The following is a 17,707-nucleotide window of genomic DNA, read 5'->3' on the forward strand; positions in this document are numbered from 1 at the left end:
CACCTTAACATTTAATCTCCTACTGATGTACTGATCACACTTGTTTTCAGTTGCGGATCTGAACTAACTCTTGAATTATTTTGTATTATACAACAACAGTCAACTAATTAACTATTAACGTCATATTTGTTGTAAAAACAGCAACACAAAAAATCCTGCTGTCACAACATCAGGCCAGAAACAACAGCGGTGCAGTCCTCATATTTGCTCTGCTGCTGTATGAAAAACAAAGGAAGAGCAATGCTGCTCTCTTTTGCACTGACACCGTCTCTCAGCACTTAAATGATGATCAAGTAGTGGTGCATGTATTTATAATAGTTAATATTTCAGTTGTTACAATTTAACACAACTATTTTATCATATATCTCTGTATAAATGTATGTTTATATAATGCAAATAACTATTTTAATACATAGTAGACAAACATAATTTTTATTATCTTTTTTTATTTAGTATTCTATTATTATTCAGATCAATTTTACGACCTTTTACGCACCTCTACTGATGTATTTTCCAAATGTAAAAGTGTTCATTCTGAAGAAGAATTTATACATTTATGAGTTTGTTTGTACTCAAAAAAAAAACATCACAGATATTCTAATGGATTTAATGGGAATTTCATTGGTTGTAATGGAAACTATATTGGTCTCTGTGGGTTTCTACTGGTATGTGGTTGGTTCTATTGGGGGGGGGGCATTAAATTATACATGAATATGTCCCAAAACACACTACAAAAGGAATTTTGTAGTGGTTTAAATTAAAGCTAATTGTTCTTAATGGTATTTTAATGGAAAACATTAGAATTTCTGTGATGGTTTTATTGTTGAGCAATTTGGATGCAGCATAATAAACACACAACTAAAACGTACAATACTTTATTAAAGTTACACAAATACATTAAATATATCTATAAAACAATTTCCTTTTCAGCAAAAGAAGTGCATAAGGGACAAAAGAAAGTTTGTTGAGTATGGGTTTAAACACTTTTCCAAATTAAAAGATAAGGCAACATTGTTAAAGTTTACCAAACATTATTAGGCCTTTATGTTCATTTGTAAGTGTAATATAGGCTATGTATAAATTTTGTATTAGACACACAAGGGACATGCTCTGCCCATTGCAGGCTACTTTTTGGGAAGAGAGCGTTTATTTAGGGGCTTCATTGACGCTGAAGATTTTTTTGAAAAAATGATTCACTCTTTCGAAGCACTCGAAACAACTAAATATGGCGCCACCTGCCGGTGAAAACTTTTATAAGGGAACAAGATTACAGTCCAAACATTTTACAATTTTTTTTAAATATATTTTTTTCTAAAAACATGTTTTTTAAAGAAAAATAAATAATTTCACTTAATTAAGCCATTAATTTTTTTATTTTTTTTATTTAGGGAATAATTATTTAGGGATAATTAACACTCCAGGCCCCATTTTAATTATGCCCATGTTTGTCATTAAATCTGTCTATTAACAAAAAGTTGGCAAAATAGTAGCGCTATCAGTCAGAAGATGAACGTTTAATGAACTTGCATAAAAAACTGACCCGAGTTCACCTAACCATGTGTGATCAACTCCCCCTAGTGGTGAATCATCGGATTTTCGAAAAGTCACAGTTATGACGTAAGAAAGCCTCGTTTGCTAAAATCACGTGACTTGGTCAGTTTGAAATACTCTCCAAACCACTGATTCAAAATAAAAGAGTCGTAAAGGTTTCGAGATTTTATATAGCAGGGTTTCTTAATCGACCATCACTACTAGTTGATTTAACTATCAGACAGCATTTATTTATTTATTTAATTTGGTCGCCACCTGCATCTCCTTTCCCTTCTCTTGGGCGTATGTGTCTTCCAACCCTCTAAATATTGTATTTAGCTTTTTCTTATTTTTCACTTTTCACCTGTAAAAACCATAAATAAAACTTGAAATACAAATCTGTTTTGCACCACAACAGTTTTTATTTCTTTTATTTAGCTGTTACACCCTCACATTTAATAAAATCTGGGGTCGTAACACTTCTGGAATAGATTTCGTTTTTTGTTTTTGATGTAATTTTATATCCAGCAGATGTCTCTGCCCCCCCCACACCTTCTCTTTGTACTGTTAGCAGATTATCGCGTCCAGATGGACCTTTGTTAGGTCTACCCCAGGCTGTGCTGTGAAATGAATACAACTATTATCCAGTAGCAGGCAACAGACTTCCACTGTGCATGTTCTGCGTCACTTGTATTTCATCAAGCAGACTGAGAGACGCTTTTGTGCACTAGGTCACAGAACTTGGTCAGTTCTCGACTCATAGTGTGATGTGCTGCGGTCTTGATTATGTAGCCCAGTATGGGCCTTGAGTATGTAAATTGATGTACATAAGCACATGTCTATTATTGGATGTCTGTGTTAGGTGTGCAGAAAGTATCAGGTAGTCGTTGTGTGCAGTTTGTGGGTGGAGAGCTGCTTGTATTCACAGGTCGGAAAGAAACCTTATTATAGACACGTATACACATGAGTTGGTCTGCATTGTGAACTTTACTTTCCATTACATTTATGCATTCAGCAGATGCTTTAATACAAAGGATTGAAGGTTTACGAATAGCAAATGTTTGCATTAGTAATTCATTCACTGTAATACAACATATTTACATGTTTGGCAGGTGATTTATCAACATTTATAACTCGCAAAGTGTGCCTTTTCAGAAGAGGTTTTCTCAGGGAAGTGATTACTTGCATCACCTTCCACCAGCTGAGATTTAGGGACCTTTGAATAATTTACTAGGATATTTGATCAGTACAAATGGAAGGAAGAACTTAAATTTTATTGTAAAATGTCACAGAAGGGAGGTCGTTGAAGTCATTGGAAATAGTGGCATATACTAGAAGCCAAAGTCTTAAAATCACTAGAAAGTGTGAATTCTGAGGTGGGTTTAAAAGAAAATATGTTGTTTGTGCCACTTCCTGTTCTAATACATAGATATTCCAACAACAAAAAACACCAAAATCTGTCAAATACTTTTTTAAAGTCCCACTTGTCATGTCTGGGGTTGGACAAAATACTAAATGCATGCAGCTTTTTTAATACAAGACTTTATTATGCAACAAAAACACCCTCGAGGGGGCAAACAAATACAATAATTTAAATGATATACATGAACAAAACAAAGCAGGACAAGGCACACACTCACACCTGTTAGTGTCAGTGCTTAAAGGGTTAGTTCACCCCAAAATGATAATTTTATCATATATCACTTATCACTGTGTCGTTCTACACCACCAAGTGCTCCGATTGTTTTCAGAACTCATTTTTAGGTATTTTGATGAAAACCGCTAGGCTTGTGACTGTCCCATCCCACATAGCAATGTTGTTCCGGCCCAGCTCCGGCCAACACAACCAGTTTTCCTCGGGCCACATACAACGAAGAATGACGGCCCTTCAATGGCCCAGTTCTGGATTACAGACAATAGCACATAACTGGCCCAGACCTGGGCCAGAACAGGCCCTACAAACAAGCCTACCATGGCCCTTGCAGCCCTTACTTAGCCCCCAGGAAGCCCTCATGCAGCAAAATCCCCAGAGTTAAATAAACACTGCTGGATGTAAATATTGTCCCAATCTTACAGAGTGTTAAAAAGTAACAATGAAGCAGAATTAAAAGCTCTGTTATCCTCTCTCACCATCTCTGTCTGAAACCTAAAATTGCATTTTACATCTTACTTGTAGAGTCATTTTCTTACTTTAGGTTTAGATTTTGTTCCATTTAAAGTCACCCTTATTGTGATTAGTGTTTGTTTTAGTTGAACTTGACTCTTGACTCTTGACTTATTTAGTTTTTTTAACTCTGTGTTTTAAGACATGTTGTTTACAGCAGGAAAAGACAATTGAGCAATTCTTTGATGGTGGTTAGCACTATTAATAAAGTCTAAACATCATCAACTAGAAAACGTATGTATTAATTTAATGTTTGAACCCTTATCAGAAGTATCTTTCTCTGACAATAATGTGATACTACAGTATGAAATCCAGCTCTCTCATAGCAGTTTGTTATTCTGAAGAATTTTGAAACACTTGATACTTAAAATTACCCGGTTTGTTGTGTAGACACACAAACATCAAGAATCAGAGTATGAATCACAATGATGGTGACCATAAAATGAAAAACTTCATGCTGCAACGCATGCTGGGTATCAACAAATTACAAATCTCATCCAGGACTCCCATCATGCACTGCAGCATGGATAAATAATGAACTTTTTACAATTTTTTTTGTCACCATGGTTGAGATTCATACTCTGATTCTTGATGTTTGTGTGTCTACATTACACACCAGTTAATTTTAAGTGTCAGTGTTTCAAAATTCTTCAGAATAACAAACTGCTATGAGCGAGCTGGATTTCATACTGTAGTATCACATTATTGTCAGAGAAAGATGCTTCTGATAAGGGTTCAATCATTAAATTAATACATACGTTTTCTAGTTGATGCTGTTTAGACTTTATTAACAGTGTTAACCACCATCAAAGAGTTGCTCTATTGTATTTTCCCTTCTGTAAACAACGTGTCTTAAAACACAGAGTTAAAGCAGTCAAAAAACTAAATAAGGGAAGAGTCAAGTCCAACTAAAACAAACACTAATCACAATAAGGGTGACTTTAAATGGAACAAAATCTCAACCTAAAGGAAGAAAATGACTCTACAAGTAAGATGTAAAATGCAATTTTAGGTTTCAGACAGAGATGGTGAGAGAGGATAACAGAGCTTTTAATTCTGCTTCAGTGTTACTTTTTAACACTCTGTAAGATTGGGACAATATATACATCCAGCAGTGTTTATTTAACTCTGGGGATTTTGCTGCATGAGGGCTTCATGGGGGCTAAGTAAGGGCTGCAAGGGCCATCGTAGGCTTGTTTGTAGGGTCTGTTCTGGCCCAGGTCTGGGCCAGTTATGTGCTATTGTCTGTAATCCAGAACTGGGCCATTGAAGGGCCGTCATTCTTCGTTGTATGTGGGCCGAGGAAAACTGGTTTTGTGGGCCGGAGCTGGGACGGAACAACATTGCTATGTGGGATTGATTTTGGTTACATTCACAATCCGTTTCCCAAAAAATGAAAGACATCACCAAAAATGTCCATGTTCCATCAGTCTTATTCCATAATAATATTATGAATTGACGAGAACACTTTTGTGCACAAAGAAAACAAAACAAAAATTTCTTGGTTGTTCAGAGCGTGTTCACGCGCAGACTACAGTGCATGCTGCTGACGTCACCTGCTGATGTAGAATACGCTGGCAAGTAATGTGCGCATAAATAAATTTTCACTGTCCTCAAAACGTGCTGATGTCTTTCTTGTTCTATAAAGTCCGTCCATCAGAAATACGTAACGAGTTCTGATTGTGTAGTTTGTTTTGTGTGTTGTGATTCGATAGCAGCTTAGCTTGCTGTTAGCTTAGCTGGCGACTGACGTATTCCTGTAGGCGGAGTTTAGTCAAAAACTGTTCTACTGACGTCATTAAAGCAGGAAGTAGAGGGCTGTAGTCCAAACCGGCCGTTCGTTGGCGATTTCTGTTAAAGAAAATATATCAACTGGCAGTGAACTTTGAGCTTTATCATTTTACAGGTATTATTTATGCCCTAACAGCAACATTACACACTAACTAGGGTTTAAAAAATGGGATCAGAAAGAACATGACCTTTAAAATATATGCTCGTGGTTGCTGTACATTTGCAGCAACACTTTCAGTTTTCGTAGTAAAGAGGATTTAGACCTCTTTTTTACTTGCTGTTTCCATGGTGAATCGTAATATTGGAGCTCCATTGATGATGGCTTTTCATAGTGGTTGTGCATGCGCTTAACTCAGAGTCAATCTATTTAGAGTCGATTGAACTAACAGATCAGCTGTTCTGTAACCGAAAACTCAGAGTTTCCTATCCCAGAGTTCAAGTTTAAACTAAGAGTTGGTTGAACCTCCTTATTGAAACTGGCCCCTGGTGAACTTGGATCATGATTTATAAATCAGGTTTGTTTTGTTTTTGCCTGTGGTTGGCACGTGGTAAGTAACGGACTGGTTTTATGCTAAATATCTTGATTTGCATAAATGTTCATTACAATTTAACCGCAATTTTGTGGAAATTAAAAAAAAATTTCAGGTGTGTTTGCTGTTGGTGGAGATGAAGTGAAGTCAGTGTCAGTGATGGAGGGAGATTCTGTTACTCTACACACCGATCTTACTGAAATACAGACAGATCAGCAGATAGTGTGGATGTATGGACCTAAAGAGACTCGTATAGCTGAAATCATTAAACAAGCCAATTGGAGCTTTATATTTGATATTGGGATATTTAGAGCCATACTACAACTGAACAGTCAGACTGGATCTCTTAACATCACAAACATCAGACCAACTTACAATGGACTTTATAAACTACAGATCATCAGTAGCAGAGCAACCTCGTACAAAAGATTTAATGTTACTGTCTGTGGTGAGTAAAGTGACTAACTCTTGTCATCTCTTACTGTTCAATGATTTTACTTCTTTCGAAAAGACAAATACAACGGACATGCTTGATCAGTCCTGTACAATTTATCTCATTTATGTGCACAGTGGTAATCATGAGGTCAAATTTTGGCTGTTAGACAGCCGCTGAGAAATAATGTAACTACACCATTAAAAATAAAACACTTTACACATTGATGACCTTTTAAATGTGATAAAATGATAGCATTCATTTTTCAATCATGTTTTTCAGCTCACCTGCCCGTTTCTGTCATTACTCGTAACTCTTCAAACTGTTCATCATCATCATCATCAAGCTCAAAATGTGTGGTATTGTGTTCAGTGTTGAATGTGAGAGATGTCAGTCTGTCCTGGTACAAAGGAAACAGTTTATTGTCCAGCATCAGTGTGTCTGATCTCAACATCAGACTCTCTCTACCTCTGGAGGTTGAATATCAGGATACAAACACATACAGCTGTGTGGTGAGAAATCCTATCGCAAACCAAACTCAACATCTCAACATCAATCATCTCTGTCAGCCGTGTTCAGGTATGACATAAATTGTGTAACATTTATTTTAGCAGTTTTTTTAGTATAAAGAGTGGTGGTTTCTACTGAGTTTAACTTGACACCACATTAAGCACAGACTTCAAGTTAACCAAGATTGGAGTAAAAATAACCATTTTCTTCACACTCAGCTTCCTGTTATCAGGTGGCTTACGCTCACTGGTGAGAGTCTAGACCAGTAATCAGATTCAGTTATACCAACTAATAAATACACTAAGATTTAATAATTTCTAATAATATCCCTTGATCAGCTTTAGTGTTGGTCTAAATTAGTCTGAATCAGAATTGTTTTAAACTGTTAATAAAACTTTAATGCCTTTGTAAAACATTGCAATAAAGAGAGTAGCAAGAGTAATTGGCTTGCATGCACACATCTTCTTTTCCTTTCTCAGATTATGGTCATTGTTGTGGTTTTACCGAAGCTGTGATCCGATTGGTCATCTCTACTCTTGTGGGCGTGGCTACTGTAGTTGTTCTGGTTCATCACTTCAGATCTACAGAAGAGAGCACAAACACAGCTGGACTTTAGAGGGCAGCATTTTTAGGGAAAAAAGTCTACAGTACTATTTATTTCACAGTATTTCTTTTAAATTCATTTTAGTGTCTCTTGTAATAACTGCTTAGATCATGTTTTTACGTTAAAAACATAAAATGAAAATTAATCTTGCTCGCAGCAGCAAATATTCTTCCACTATTGGCCTTAGGAATATGAATATTTCAAGTATTACATGATGCAAATCATAATGTATAATGCCAACACTCTTCTCTATGTCTAAACTACTCCGTGGAGAACCCTCCAGCTTTTGCCGATGATGATGAGAAAAACATTTGATGGGTTGATGTAACTGCCATCAACTCTGTAGATATTTTTTATGTGTCTTGTAAATAATAATCCATATAAAAAAACAAAGGTTATTAAAATGTGCTTGGAGCAGAAATGTAGCAATCAGGGTTCTTATTTTGCCCTTGCTTTTGCATTGAAAATGTCTTTTTATAAACCCACATGCAGAGACGCTTCTGCACTATGACACAGAACTTGCTCAGTTCTTGACACATAGTGAGATGTGCTGCGGTTTTGATTATGTAGGGTAAGATGTTTGTATTCACAGGTCGGAAAGAAACCTCATATAGTTTTGGGCAGGAAATGCATAGAGACATATATAAATGAGTTGGTCTGCATTGTGCACTTTACATTATTCATCAGATGCAGATAACAACTCATATCTAGTCAAGATACTCAACTCAACTTTTATTTATAAAGCACTTTCAAAACCATTAAAATGAACCAAAGTGCTGTTCATGGGTGTTAAACAACTTCAAAATTACGCAGAGATTCCAATAATTCTAAAATACACAAAAACAAACTATCAACACATGACACCATAAATCAAACACATAATTATGTGTAATAATAAATAATAGAAAGTTGAAATGACTTGTAAATCCAAGTTGATTCAACAAAAAATTTAAAGCAGCAAAGTATTTTTACAGAATAGGTGATTTATCATCATTTATGAGTCACAAAGTGTGCATTTTTAGAAGTAGTTTTTTTCTGGGAAGTAATTGCTTTCATCACCTTTTATCAGTTGAGATTCAGGGACCCTTTAATTGTTTCATGTGTCAAATTTACCTTTTTCTTTTCTGGGAAACGGATTGTAAATGTAACTGAAGTCAATGCGACCGTAACAAGCCTCCCGGTTTTCATTAAAAATATCTAAATATGTCTTATGAAGACAATCGAAGCACTTGGTGGTTTAGAACGATACAGAGGTAAGTGATTTATAATTACAATTATCATTTTGGGGTGAACTATCCCTTTAAAGATTAAAGCTCTATTATACACTCGGCACAATGCAGCTCAATGTGCAACGCAGTAACCATAAATTTCCTCAAAATATCTTCTTTCCTGTTCATCAGAACAAAGAAATGTATACAGGTTTGTAACAACATGAGAGTGAGAAAATGATGACAGAAGTTTCATTTTTGGGTGAAACCTTTAATTGATTTGTTGAATATATTGAAGATAGACACAGGATGACAGGAAGTTCATGTGCATGTAGATCTAAGATGCATTGAGACAGCGCCAGTAGCAGCAATTTTTTCATTGTTTATCAAAGAACAGCACTTTAAAAACGTTGGTTTAGTTTTTCTTGCATAAAGGCACATGACAGGAAGAAGAAAAGCCGCAAACCACAACGTTGAACAGGCAGATTAAAAATCAGTACTGCAGTGTTCAAAGTCTGTAATATAAAACAGTACCAGCTAAACAAATGGATATGTTGTGTAAAAAATGCATGCAGTTTGCATAGGTATAATAATATGTATAGTTTTCAAATTAGGACAATTTTCTTATAGTGAACTCTGTGTTTTGTCGTCATACGGGGAGGGTCAGTGCTGTAACCTACTGGGTGTATAACGGGAAGAGGCTTTTTCTTTTGCTTCGGAGACTATTATGAATATAAAAATAGCAACAGTTTGAGAACGAAATATACAAAATAGAAATAGGATTTAATCCATAAAGCAGTACACAAAATGTGGAGTTAAATAATCAGAAAGCTTCTGGTGGATCATGCTTTATAAATCGGGTTTCTTTTGTCTGTGCCTGTGGTTAGCACGTGGTAAGTATAGGCTAACGGACTGTTTTTTTTTTTTATAAAGATCTTGATTTGCATAAATGTCCATTACAATTTAATAATACATTTAAGCCAAAATCTCTGTTTGTTTCAGGTGTGTTTGGTGTTGATGGAGATGAAGTGAAGTCAGTGTCAGTGATGGAGGGAGATTCTGTTGCTCTACACGCTGATATTACTCAAATACAGAGAGATGATCACATACTGTGGATGTTTGGACCTAAAGGGACTCGTATAGCTGAAATCCACAAGAAACAAGTTTATCTGGATGGCAGTAATGAGATATTTGGAGACAGACTGAAGCTGGACAGTCAGACTGGATCTCTCACCATCACAAACATCAGCACCACAGACTCTGGACTTTATAAACTACAGATCATCAACAGCAGAATGACCGCATACAAAATATTTAATGTTACTGTCTATGGTGAGTAAAGTGAATAAGTCTTGTCATCTCTTAATGTTCTTTGGTTTTTATTAACTTTTTCAGAAAATACAAATAAAACAGACATGCTTGTCAGTCCCATACAATTTACGCATCTCATTTATGCACACAGTGGTAAGCATGAGGTCAAATTTGGGTTGTTTTGCATCTCCGTTGAGATATAATGTAACTACACCATTAAGAATAAAAATAAAACACTTACACATTGATGACCATTTAAATGGGATACAATGATAATATTCACTTTTCAATCATGTTTTTCAGCTCCTCTGCCCGTTCCTGTCATCACCAGTAACTCTTCAAACTGTTCATCATCAGAAAGATCATCAAGTTCAAAATGTGTGGTGTTGTGTTCAGTGTTGAATGTGAGAGATGTGAGTCTGTCCTGGTACAAAGGAAACAGTTTATTATCCAGCATCAGTGTGTCTGATCTCAACATCAGACTCTCTCTACCTCTGGAGGTTGAATATCAGGATGCAAACACATACAGATGTGTGGTCAACAATCCCATCACAAACCAAACTCAACATCTCAACATCACTCATCTCTGTAAGATGTGTTCAGGTGAGTCACAATAAAATAAAATCCCTTGATGTCCTATCAGCTTTACTGTTGGTCTAAATTAATCTGCACTCCAATAAATCAGAATTGTTTAAACTGTAAATAAAAGTTTAATGCAATAGACCCTTTTACTGTTTGTACACAATGATGACGTGGCAGCGTATGCGCGCGCATTTAGGCAACGGAAGTATCGTAAGAATCAACAGTGAAGCAACACAAACAGTAAGTTATTTAAAAAAAATTGACTTTATCAACATTTTCAACACAGCTACCAGATCCGTGTACTATAGTGGAGTGGATAAAAGACGTTAGCAGATGGCCAAAAATAAAGTTGCCAGATACATATATACGTATATTAGTATATTATATTAGTGCAACCACACGCAACAACGGGACATTTTGATGTTGAGAAACCGTTTTAATAAACTTTCTGAGTTGCTACCACGTTAGAACCAATGGGGAATAACACCACTTCTGTTGCCCAAATGCGCGCGCAGACTATTTGATCACGTGAGCTGTAAAAGGGTCTATAAAGAGAGTAGCAAGAGTATTTGGCTTGCATGCACCCATCTTGTTTTCCTTTCTCAGATTATGGTCATTGTTGTGGTTTTACCGAAGCTGTGATCCGATTGGCCATCTCTGCTCTTGTGGGCGTGGCTACTGTTGTTGTTCTGGTTCATCACTTCAGATCTACAAATGAGAGCACAAACGCAGCTGGACTCTAGAGGGCAGCATTTTTAAGGGAAAAAGGCTCCAGTGTTAAAGCAACACCAAGAGTTTTTTGTTATCTTAAAATGACGTTTCCAAAAAAGTTTCAGTTGTTCGTCCACTCGAATCAGGATGAATGGCACTTTCACATTCGCTTTGCAGCCATCTATCGGCCAAAACCGCACTAAAAAAGTTTCCAACCATCGGGTCGCGGTCCTGTAGTTCGAGTAAAACAACAAAAACCTGCTTTACGGCAGACCTACAATCCAATCAGAGCCAGATTTGCTGCAGTAGGCTAAATTATTTACGACAGTGGTAATGGACAATTCCGCTTCCAACCTGTAGGGGGAGCAAAGAGCAAAAACTCTTCAGGGTTGCTTTAAGTACTGTGTATGTCACAGTGTTTCATTGAAGTCCAGTGTGTGATATCAAGAATTGTTGATAGATATTATGTATGAGAATAACAAAGAGAGACATTAAAAACATTCTGTAAAAGAATGAATTTTAAGTATCCATGTTGTATTTGCATACTGCCCTACAAAGGCAAAAGACCTTAACTCGCTAGAGTGTGAAACTGAAAAAATGACTTTAAACTTAGACTTATAGTGAGTTTCAGTTGTCAGTTAATTTCTTCATTATTAATATTTTCTCGAAAAAAACATAAAACTGACTCAAGATACTAATGCAAATAATAAAGGAGGTCTTGAATGTCTCAAAAATATCAATAAGTAATTTTTGACCAAAAACGAAGTTACTGCCTTTGCCTTTGTATGTTTGTGTCATCGTTCTGAATCTGAATTATCTCAACATTTTGTTCAAAATTTGGTATTTTTGAAGAAACACACTCATATTTTAAAGGTGATAAAAAGAAAAAATTAAGATGGCATGAGTTTTTTTTGTTTTTTTTTGATGGGGCAGATGGTCTGTTTCTTTTATGTTTGGTCTTTCATTATTGTATGTGTATATGTTTTAAAAAATTATTGGAAGCCATTAACATTTTGTGAAAATCACATTATATCACAATAATATAAAAATAATATAACAATAATATAATAGGTAAGACTTAAAAATATATAAAAGGTAAAATAGTGGTAAAAATTTGGCTCACATTATATTTAAATTTTTAAAATCTGGCCCTCAAAGTAAAGTGCTAAAGACCCCTGGTTTACAGCATTGAATTGAAAAAAGTAAGAAGCCATGGCTGTCTATTAAATCATGTACTTGTGTACAACCCATTTCTGGTGGATACATGTCATGGAGTTTTGTTAGCAAAGATTAAGACAGGAAGTTAGAAAAACTTTGTTTTCAATCATGTGATTCTTTTGTTTCTCTGTTGTCTGACAGTGTGGTTGACACTTTGCTGGTATCACAGGATGTGTTTTGTGTGGTTTGTATAGAGAGATAGAGATGGGGGATGCACAAAGGCAGACATAAAACCCACAGAGAAAAACTTGATCATGTAGGAAGCTGCCTTTTTATAGTAGGCAGATCAAATTCTTTAGAGTCACAGTTTTTTTATACTGACATTGCTTTGACCTTCGAACAGCACTGGATTAAAATAACTTTGCCTTTCTTGTAATTACTGCATGTGAAATGAATATAAAATCACCACTATAAACAATAATCAAACTTTTTTTCCCCGGGTCACTTTTTGCCTAAAACAATTTTGAATTTTGTCAGTGAAATTGCATAGTGTTTCTTTACAGTTGTTTTGCATATTTAAATCAAACTTACATATTTAAAAGTTTATCATGTAAACAAAAATTTAAATGCCTTAAAATGTAACTCTGCATTTAACCCTACACCCTTGCATAACCAAACCATTTTTAGGGAAGTGTCTTTTTATATTTTACCCATTGTCTGTATGAGTGGATGTATTTCAATGTGTCATTTTGAAGTTTATATGCAAAGTAAATATCATTATTGTATGGTGATCTTGTGGAAATGAAACTATATAACTGTGTGAAATGAATTGTCTCTGAACACAATTATTTTTTATCATGGGTGAAGTTTTGCAGTGTGGTTCCTTGAATAACCACTAGAGTGCAGTATTGTGTGGCGAATTGCATAATTAGTTGTCATTTGTCCGAAATGCATACAAACTTGATATTAAACTTCATGCATATATTTATTGAAATAGTAGTTTTCTATTTATCCCTCTTTAATTGTTAATAAAGTAATATATTATTGTGAAGTCCTGTTGTGTGAATTCCTCCATATCTCCTCTGCTATATTTAAAATAAAAATTTTTACCCAAGAAAAGTGGGTTTTAAAAAAAAATCACACAAAATTGTAACTACTGTGATACATTTTAAATGAATTACATATAATGTGCATTTAGGTAGTCGAAAATAAAAAATTATATATTGTTTACAACTGAGTTTATTTTCTGTTTTGTATGGAGGGCTTAAGGTGATTTTTATTGAACACAAGGCTTACATTAATTGAACAATATGCTTCTAAAAAAGATTCACTCTTTTGAAGCGCTCGAAACACCTATACATGGCGCCACCTGCTGGTGAAAACATTATAAAAGCAACAAGATCTCAGTCCAAATATTTTACATTTTTTTTAAAATAATTGCAAAGGTTTTTCTAAAAACATGTTTTTTACAGAAAAATAAATTATTTAATTTAATTTAATTTAATTTAATTAAGCCATTCAATAAAAGTGTATTTTGTTTTTAGTTTTATTTAGGGCAAACAGATCATTAACACTTTAGCTCCCCTTTTAATTATGCACATGTGTGTCATTAAATCTCTCTTTAAACACAAAGCCTGGTAATGTTAGTCAGAAGGATGAATGTTTTATGAACTTGCATAATGAAACTGACCCAAGTTCACATAACATTAAAGGTGTAGTGTGTAATTTTTAAAAGGATCTCTAGACAGAATTGCAAAATAATATACAAAACTACATTATCAGGGGTGTATAAAGACCGTTTTATAATGAACCGTTATGTTTTTATTACCTTAGAATGAGATGTTTTTATCTACATACACAGAGGGTTCCCTTTACGTGAAAGTCGCCATTTTGTGCCGCCATGTTTCTACAGAAGCCCTTAACGGACAAACTTTTTTTACTAAGTTTTCTCCAACAATGACATGTTTTTCCGGTGGCGGCTACCACAGCTTCTCTATGCGTTTCAAAAGCGAGGGGTGAGCAGTGGACTGAGCTGTTGGTTGAAATTCACAACCTCACCACTAGATGCCACTAAAATTTACACACTGCACCTTTAAACTCTGGCCATTTGTGATCATCTCCCCCTAGTGGTGAACCATCAGATTTTCGAACCGTTTTCAAGCAGTTATGATGTAAGGAAGCCTCGTTTGCTAAAATTACGTGACTTGGCATGTTTTAAACACGCTCAGAACCACTAGGCTTGTTCAACTTGATGCGGTGCCGCTAAAACCGACAGCTGGATGACGTCAAAGTTCCGCGAGAGTGATTTAAAGAACGATGTTGCGAATCGCTCACGCGGTACTTTGACGTCATCCGGCTGTCGATTCTTGTGGCGCCGCATATAGATTTGAAACATTCACTACTAGTTAGTTTGGTTCAACTATCAGACTGCTTTTGTTTATTTCTTTGATTTTGTTTCCACCTGCATTCTCTTTTCCCTTCTCTTGTGCGCATGTGTCTTCCAGCCCTGTAAATATTGTATATAGCTTTTCTCACCTGTAAATAGTGTAAATAAAACTTGTGATCTGTTTTGCACTACACCAGTTTTTATTTATTTTATTTTAGCTGTTACACCCTCAACCCCACTGACTAACATCTGGGTCATAACACTTCTGGACTAGATTTCTTGTCGTTTTTTGTTTTTGATGTAATTTTATATTCACCAGATGTCTCCGCCCCCTCCCCCCCAAAAAACCCACACACGCACTCTCTTTGTACTGTTAGCAGATGGGTCCAGATGGACCTTTGTTATCGTCTACCCGAGGCTGTTGAAAACTTACACCATGCGTCGCTTGTTTTCATCAAATCTAGTATAATATTTGATAGGTGCTATGAGGGACCTATGGGGCATGGAAAGTAAACACTTAATAATGCGTGTTTGAAAGACACGTCAGTGGAAATACACATAACACAGGCGCACAAAATAATGTTAGCTGGGCAGATGATAGAGCGAATGTTGTGTGTGTGTGGGGGGGTAAATGGCACCTCTCATTGTCAAACTACATATATGAACATTTTTTACATTGTCTTTACTTTAAAAGCATAAAATGAAAATGAATCTTGCTTTTGCAATGAAAATGACCTTTTATAAACTCACATGCAGAAACGCTTCTGTGCACTATGACCCAGAACTTGCTCAGTTCTTGACACACAGTGTGATGTGCTGCGGTTTTAAAAATGTAGGCCAGTATAGGCCTTGAGTATGTAAACTGATGTAAGTGCATGTCTATTATTGAATGTGTGTGCAAAAAAGTATCAGGCAATTGTGTGCAGTTTGTGGTTGAGTTGCTTGTATTCACAGGTCGGAAAGAAACCTCATAATAGTTTTTGACAGGAAATGTATACACATGACACGTATACACATGATTTGCATTGTGCACTTTACATTACATTTATGCATTCAGCAGATGCTTTATCCAAAGTGACTTACAGCACTTTGAATGGTTACGAATAGCAAACAAACTACAGGAACACTTTAGAGTCAAATGAATGCACTTACAACCCACACATTTGGCGGGTGATTTACTGACTTTTATGTCTCAACTAAGTAAGCAAAGTGTGCATTCTTTAGAAGAGGTTTTCTCTGGGAAGCGATTGCTTACATCACCTTTACAGCTGAGATTCAGGGACCCTTCATATGACAAATTTACCAGGATATTTTGATCAGTAAAAATTTTATCGTGAAATGTCACAAATGATTAAGGGGAGGTTGGTGAAGTCAAGAAAAAGTTGACAGATGAAAATCTAAAATTCTCAGACGTCTGAAATGACATGCTCAATTATTTGAACACAGTTTGTGGAGAAATGTTTCATAAAAAAGTTTAGGAGGAACATGTTCAAACTCAGGCGGGTGTGTTCTGAGTTCAAGTCAAATACCGAGACCAGAGCTATCTCTTTTGGGGCGTGGTGCACTGAGTTCGGGCCAAATACAGAGATCTGAGCCCTCTCCTCGGATATCAGATGGGAGCCCTCTCCTCGAATATCAGTATTATTCTTGATGAAAACAATGAGCTTTTATGGGCTTGAAACATGAGGTGTATACATTTCACAATAGAGGATTCTTACTCAAGAAAACTTTATTACTCCACAAGGATTTTTCACTGTGCCCCTTGCACAAATGTGAAATATCATCCAAGTAGGTTATGTGCTATCATGCAGTGATTGGTTTCTCCTCCCTATAAAGCATTTGCAAAATGCATTCCAATTCTCTGTGCATGGTTTATATGATGGGAAGTTAGACGCAGCTGCTTATTGTAACTATAATGCGAATGTTAAAAGGAACGCTGTACAGGAAATGGTGGCGTATAACAGAAGCCAAAGTGTTAAAATCACTAGAAAGTGTGAATTCTGAGATGGGTTTAAAAGAAAATATTATGTTCGTGCCACTTCCAGTTGAGTAATACTTAAATATCCATAAAAAACATCAAACTCTGTGAAATAAAAGTCCTACTTGTCATGTCTAGGGTGGACAGAACACTGAGAAAAATTATTTATTCAATTTAATCAATTTTTTTAAGGTAAGTGGTTGCAATCAATTTATTTAAGATACATTTAAACAAAAGTTTTTTGTTTTGTTTTGCCTTTCTAATTTTTTTGTTTAAATGTAGCTTAAATACCTTTGAGGGGCCAAACAAAGACAATAATTCAAATGATATATACATGAACAAACCAAAGCAGGACAAGGCACATGAGACGGTGTCAAAAGCAAGGTTCCCTTTAGTTAACTTCAAATTTAAGGACCTTTCAAGGACTTTACAGGTCCAAAACCCTCAAATTTAAGGACTAAACGTGGGGACACATTTCAAGTGAGAGCAAGGATACATCGTGTTACCTTTTAAGATTGTTACAGTTCCCTTTGGAGGGAACTCGCGCTGCGTCACTGTGCTGACACTTTGGGACACCTCCAGGTGTAAGTGCGTCTGAATGTGTATATCAAATTCAACCAATGGTGAGGTTTAACGACAAAGACAGGGTGACGCGGGAGCCAGGAAGTATATCGCTATCTGAAATATTGCCAAAGACGGCGTTACAGGGACGCAGGAAGTATGGCAAAGGAGACGCAGCGTCTCGTTCCCTTCTCAGGGAACAACAGTTATATACGTAACCAGAGACGTTTTCATGTGTCAAACACAACTA

General features: G+C 35.9%; 2 protein-coding genes across 3 annotated transcripts; both read left to right on the plus strand.

The window, feature by feature from the left end:
* Nucleotides 1-5,122: 5,122 nt before the first annotated feature.
* LOC135724255 (uncharacterized) lies at nt 5,123-7,849 on the plus strand. Its single transcript, XM_065244479.2, has 3 exons — nt 5,123-6,463; nt 6,731-7,027; nt 7,438-7,849. Exons 1-3 carry the CDS (start codon nt 6,175-6,177, stop codon nt 7,572-7,574), a joined length of 723 nt encoding a protein of 240 aa, XP_065100551.1. The 5' UTR covers nt 5,123-6,174; the 3' UTR covers nt 7,575-7,849.
* A 1,460-nt stretch (nt 7,850-9,309) lies between these two features.
* Nucleotides 9,310-13,641, plus strand: LOC135724213 (CD48 antigen-like). Of its 2 annotated transcripts, none has more exons than XM_065244477.1 (4): nt 9,310-9,354; nt 9,773-10,102; nt 10,385-10,684; nt 11,270-13,641. In XM_065244477.1, exons 1-4 carry the CDS (start codon nt 9,336-9,338, stop codon nt 11,404-11,406), a joined length of 786 nt encoding a protein of 261 aa, XP_065100549.1. In that variant the 5' UTR covers nt 9,310-9,335; the 3' UTR covers nt 11,407-13,641. The 2 variants fall into 2 exon arrangements, with proteins under 2 accessions (XP_065100549.1, XP_065100548.1); XM_065244476.1 differs by lacking the exon at nt 9,310-9,354 and adding an exon at nt 9,364-9,663.
* Nucleotides 13,642-17,707: the final 4,066 nt, after the last annotated feature.

The sequence above is a fragment of the Paramisgurnus dabryanus genome, chromosome 24 (genome assembly GCF_030506205.2).
Source record: "Paramisgurnus dabryanus chromosome 24, PD_genome_1.1, whole genome shotgun sequence".
Lineage (NCBI taxonomy): Eukaryota > Metazoa > Chordata > Actinopteri > Cypriniformes > Cobitidae > Paramisgurnus > Paramisgurnus dabryanus.

Coding starts and splice junctions, on each gene's coding strand:
- LOC135724213 (XM_065244476.1), top strand. CDS start 9,615: ATGCTTTATAAATCGGGTTTCTTTTGTCTGTGCCTGTGGTTAGCACGT. Junction 9,664..9,772: donor GTGCCTGTGGTTAGCACGTG/GTAAGTATAGGC, acceptor TGTTTGTTTCAG/GTGTGTTTGGTGTTGATGGA. Junction 10,685..11,269: donor TCTCTGTAAGATGTGTTCAG/GTGAGTCACAAT, acceptor TTCCTTTCTCAG/ATTATGGTCATTGTTGTGGT.
- LOC135724255 (XM_065244479.2), top strand. CDS start 6,175: ATGGAGGGAGATTCTGTTACTCTACACACCGATCTTACTGAAATACAG. Junction 6,464..6,730: donor ATTTAATGTTACTGTCTGTG/GTGAGTAAAGTG, acceptor CATGTTTTTCAG/CTCACCTGCCCGTTTCTGTC. Junction 7,028..7,437: donor TCTCTGTCAGCCGTGTTCAG/GTATGACATAAA, acceptor TTCCTTTCTCAG/ATTATGGTCATTGTTGTGGT.